Source organism: Pholcus phalangioides, unplaced genomic scaffold, assembly GCF_987345545.1.
Source record: "Pholcus phalangioides strain wild (caught in Gottingen) unplaced genomic scaffold, Ppha-v1.0 ptg000028l_1, whole genome shotgun sequence".
Classification (NCBI taxonomy): Eukaryota; Metazoa; Arthropoda; class Arachnida; order Araneae; family Pholcidae; genus Pholcus; species Pholcus phalangioides.
Window position 1 is genome coordinate 1,220,277 of NW_028301618.1, and position 5,058 is coordinate 1,225,334.

General features: G+C 38.2%; 1 protein-coding gene across 1 annotated transcript; it reads right to left on the reverse strand.

The window, feature by feature from the left end:
- Positions 1-3,264: 3,264 nt before the first annotated feature.
- Positions 3,265-3,713, reverse strand: Polr2K (DNA-directed RNA polymerases I, II, and III subunit Rpb12). The gene has a single exon (XM_089252289.1). It carries the CDS (start codon positions 3,621-3,623, stop codon positions 3,450-3,452), a length of 174 nt encoding a protein of 57 aa, XP_089108415.1. The 5' UTR covers positions 3,624-3,713; the 3' UTR covers positions 3,265-3,449.
- Between the last annotated feature and the right edge of the window lie 1,345 nt (positions 3,714-5,058).

The window sequence follows — 5,058 nt, forward strand, 5'->3', positions numbered from 1 at the left end:
ATAAACACGAATCAGCTTTTTTTTTTAATAGTAAGTTTTGGATCAGATAATGAAGGTTAAACACACAGACCGTACATCCCTTTTCTACGGAGAATAGTTACACATCAACCCCTTTCAAAGTATTTAGACTACCTCGCTATCTTGTTTTTGAATATTTTTTTTCTTGAATTGCAAATCATGTTTGTTCATCTATAAATCTTACACTATGTTGGGCATAGGCACTGCAATCTGGAGGCTCAGGGTATATGGTTTTCGTTAGAAGCTGAGCCCCTGCCCCAATTATTTCATTGAGTGTACAATCATAGGTATGCCCTCCCATTCAGATACCATTGAATCCTGTATACATGGGACGTCCAGTAACTCTAAACCCTGGTTATAGTGACGGACTCGCATCGCAAGGACCCTGGTTCAAACTTCACTGACAGACCAGACACGACCCAGGCTCTGTCCCTCCCGGGATATAAAATATAAACTTCACCGTCGCCACAGTGTTGGCCAGCTGAAGTTGGCCTTTTGTGGTTCTCTTCCAACTTCGAGGTGCAAATGCAACCCAAACTTCCCATTAAAAAATCTCGCCACATAGAGCAATAGGCCTACAACAGTACATATAGATAGTTTGAAAAATAAATGGCATTACTGTAGATATAGTAACAGGAAAGAAACTTTACATTGGGTTCGCAACATGTACACTCCAGCATGTGCCATTTTGTTAGAAGTTCCACAGAAGAATATGGACGAAGTGTAGTAGTAGCAACTCAACCTACCCCCCTCCCCTTTTTCAATCTTTTTTTTGCGCCAGCACCTTGGGTTTCATTTTTCACCTTGAAAACATGCAACCTTCAACAAATTGAATAAATACTATGTCCAGGGCTGTCCTAATGCAATGGCTCTTCCTTTCAAACAGATCACAACTCTCGTGCACAGCCATGAGCAATTTACTGCTTAATGAGTTGAGTTGGAAGCGTGTGCACGGGGGGGGGTACATGTCTATTGTTGTGGATGAATTGTTAGTGCCGCCATCTATTTTTTTTTTTTTTTTTAACAAGGGCTGAAGTGAATGATTGAATATTGGTTCTTGTTGGTCTGTTTTGAGACTTTATTAACAAGGGGATCATCTTGTAATTGTACCTCTAAGTTGAGAACCACAGAAAAAATGCATTAGGCCTGTGGAGCCCTCCAGTTAATGAGATTTGGGCTTATCAAAAATAAGCACAACAGCTGTTTATTTCAAGCTACATAGGGACTCCAAAATATCACTTTGCCCTTCACGTTCCATTCCCGATATTATGGCGTGGGTTGGCCACAACCCAACAAGGCCATGAAAAAAAAACTATTCTCAGAAATGAAGGAGTACACTATGTTCAAGAAAATTTCGTATTTGTGATGATACATATAAAAATATATATATACTATGTATGTGAACTGTGATCGAACCTTTCCCGAAAATGTGCGTTTTTAGAATCTTCCAGTTTTTCTGCAGGAAATGATCTGCACTCATGCTCTCGTACATTTCTGATTATACACGTCGTTGTTGATTATTAACATCTTGTTACAAGTTGTTCTTGTATATGAATATCAATAAAGACTATTTTTTTATGTACTTTTCTTGATTTTAATATTCTTGTGCTACTCATATTTTTGTATCTTATTTTCGAGGTGGGAGCTTGTTGCATTGAGGTTTTCTCAGATATTTCCTGTACAATCCAGCCCTCAACCTTCCATCAGGCATAATTTATATAGACACAGCCTTCACATTTTCTCTTCTCACTCCTTTCCTTAATGGCATTGATCAGGTTTGAGTGTGTAACAGTTCACTCGAAACCTTGCCACACGGGGCCGTCATTCCAACTTTTTTGGGGGGGGGGAGAGAGACAAAGAACATGTATTGAATGTGTGTGTGTATATATACACACACATCATTTCTAGTGTATTTTCTAAAGCTAGGGGCGTTGCCTCACATGGGTGGTGACCAAAGTGATATACTAGGCCAGCATTTCTCAATCTCGGACACCGCTGCAGCTCGAGGAAAATTAAATAAGTTAATTTTTTTTTTTTTAAAAAGCCTACAGGGATCTGCCATAGAAATTATACAGTAAGAAAGACTGCAAGTCAATAAAGGTTGGGAACCGCTGCTGTTTTTGGTCACTCCTTTGGCTGCTCGCTGATACAACCCTTCGTTTTTTAGGTCACTTTCATGCTTACACACTTTCTACGTCACTCTTTTGGTCAGTCACATGGTTGCCCACTTGCTTGGTCGCTCACTGAACATTGCCCCTCCCTTGCTCTCTGGGTCACTTGTTTAATCATCAACATGCTTGCAAACTCTCTAAGTCAGGTTTTCAACCTGTGCTCCGTGTGCTTTTCCAAGGGGCTCCACCGCAATAAAATAAATATATCTGATAATTTTTTTTAAAAAACTTACAGGGCTCTACCACCAAGGACGTAGCGAGGGGGGGTCTGGTCCCTCTCAAATGTGAGAAAATGATGGCCAAATCAATTGTTCTATCACTTTGGCCCCCCTCCCCCGAATGAAATTTCTGCCCCTGTCCACCACAGAAATTAGAGTAAAAAAGGTTCTGCAAGTAAAAAAAAAGTTGAGAACTGCAGTGCTAGGCTCATTGCGACCAATTACGTAACATTATGAAATTTAGGTACTCGCCAAAGCAACAGTTAGCAGAATATGCTGAAATGTGCGACATAAGTCACAGAACAACCAGTGCTGTTGCAGAACAATCTGGAAGAATTTGAAGTGCAGAAAAACGCTATTATATATATATATCTGATGAATCAGAGACCCATGCACATGTATTTTTCTCATTTACCCACAGGTGAAAGGAACAATTTCCTTTTGAAGTCCTCTTTAATTTCCTTCTGTCGGGCGCATTTGATCCAACAGGCACAGCACAACCGTTTCTTCATTTTGTTCCGTCACATAATTTGACTGGTTTTACGTCAAATATATATGGGTTTTTGACAAATTTTGTTTTTTCCTTCCATTGACATCCCTAATAATGATGTCCATCACTTGTATAAATGAACTTAATTATATGTTTATTTTAAGGGTTTTTTTAAATGTGTGCCCATCAAGTACATTGCGCCCAATGGAGGAATAATAATGGAGTTAGACAAAGTTGAAGAAACTGAAAATGTTTTGTACAGATTGAATATCACGTTGACAATAGTTTGACAAGAAGAATGTAGTTGAAGATTTTCATTGTGTATTGAATGTTCAGATATTCTCAAATTAATCAACTCTAGTATAGCGACTCTTTTCAACTGTTTATTATCATCATTCTCACTATTATTTACGTATTAGATACAAATACGAAATTAAAAAACTGCTTTCTTCTTCTTTAAGATACAAGTTCAAAACATTGGTACTTGAAATGTACAAAGTCATTCAGCAAGCACTCTTCTCGAAGCGAAAGTACTTTCTCTCGTTGAAACCTCTATCGAGCATCAAACACGACCAACCTTTTGGTCCTCTTCTTGTACATAATTCTGTAGCCACATTCCCTGCATCTGATTGGATCACGAGGCCTGATGTCATTCTCTTGGTGACACTCGCCGCATATGTATATCATTGGCTGCTTCCCGTGAGTCTGCTCTTTCGGAGCTTCCATTTCATCTGTTCCTTGTGTGGTTTCGGGAGAAATAAATACTTTCTCTGTAAAATACGTAGAAAGCGTTTCTTCAACGTCTATGGTACTGGCAACTTATACACACACACACAAGCATGAAGTGTTGCCAAAAGTATAAATATTAAACAACTAAAATTTTCGAAATTCGCATTAAAAAAAAAAAAAAAGACTGAAATCGTGATCTAAACAAGTAGAAAAATTTTTGTAAGTAGTATTTCAATAATGCAACTTACTTCGCTTTGCAAGTAGATGGGAAATTTTTTTTTTAACTAAATGGCCGACAAAGGAGACCAGATTAAAAATAATCAAGGTGGCAGCAATGAATGCTAAATGCAAAGATGGGCAACACGCCAACGAACCGTCTGGAAGAGCTGTTTTTCTTTCTTCAAATAAATGGTTCTTGAAGGAAAAAAAAACGGTGTTATCCTCTCACTGAGCTATAAATAAAGTTTACTTATAGCTCAGTGGATCCTCTTGACCCGGAGGGGTCATGTAGCGACCATTTTCGATTGGTGTTCATTGTTTTTATTTAGTTTAAGGTGGCAATGACTTTTACTTTCGCAGTCAAGGCCGAGTAGAAGTATTTTTTGTTTACATTCGTTTTTTTCCCAGCCCTATATTATAGAAGCCTCAGCGTGGACAGTGATGGTAACTCGTGGGAAATTTCCCATATTCGTGGGAAAAATTGGCCAAAATTGGTCCACATGGGAAATTTCGTGGCATTTGTGGGAAATTTTGAGAGTTCATCAAACAAAGAATTTTTATTGAAAAAAATATATAAATGCAAAACACACAAATGCTTTTCTAGTGTAAAATACTTGACTGCATATTTCCACCGATAGATGGCAGGACAATTTTCGGAATGTGTGGGAAAAATTTAGTCGAAAGGGAAATTTTGCTTGACGAGGTTACCATTACTGAGCGTGGATAAAGGACACTAATCTGTATGCCCGGTGATAGTAACTCGTTGAGAAATTTCCCATATTCTTAGGGAGGGGGAAAACTAGTCAAAATTTGTCCGTGTGGGGAATTTAATGTTTTTACAAAATTTTGAGAGTTCATCAAAATAATAAAAAAATTAAATTATATAAAGTAAATCAGAGGTTCTCAACCGGTGCACCTCCCAGGGGCTCCGCGGCGACTCGTGGAAAATAATATAAATCAGTAAATTTGATAGATAAAAGAGGCCTACAGGTTCTCTGCCATAAAAATTATGTACAAAAAAGAGCTCCTCGAGTCAAACAGGGCTCCGCCATAAAAATCATATACTGGATAGGGCTCCTGAGTCAAAAAAGGTTGAGAACCCGTTATGTGAATTAACTCATTTCCAGTACAAAAATACTTGACTACATATTTTTCCCCATAGATGGCAGCACATTTTTCAGGATATGTGGGAAAAATTTACTTGAAAGGGAAA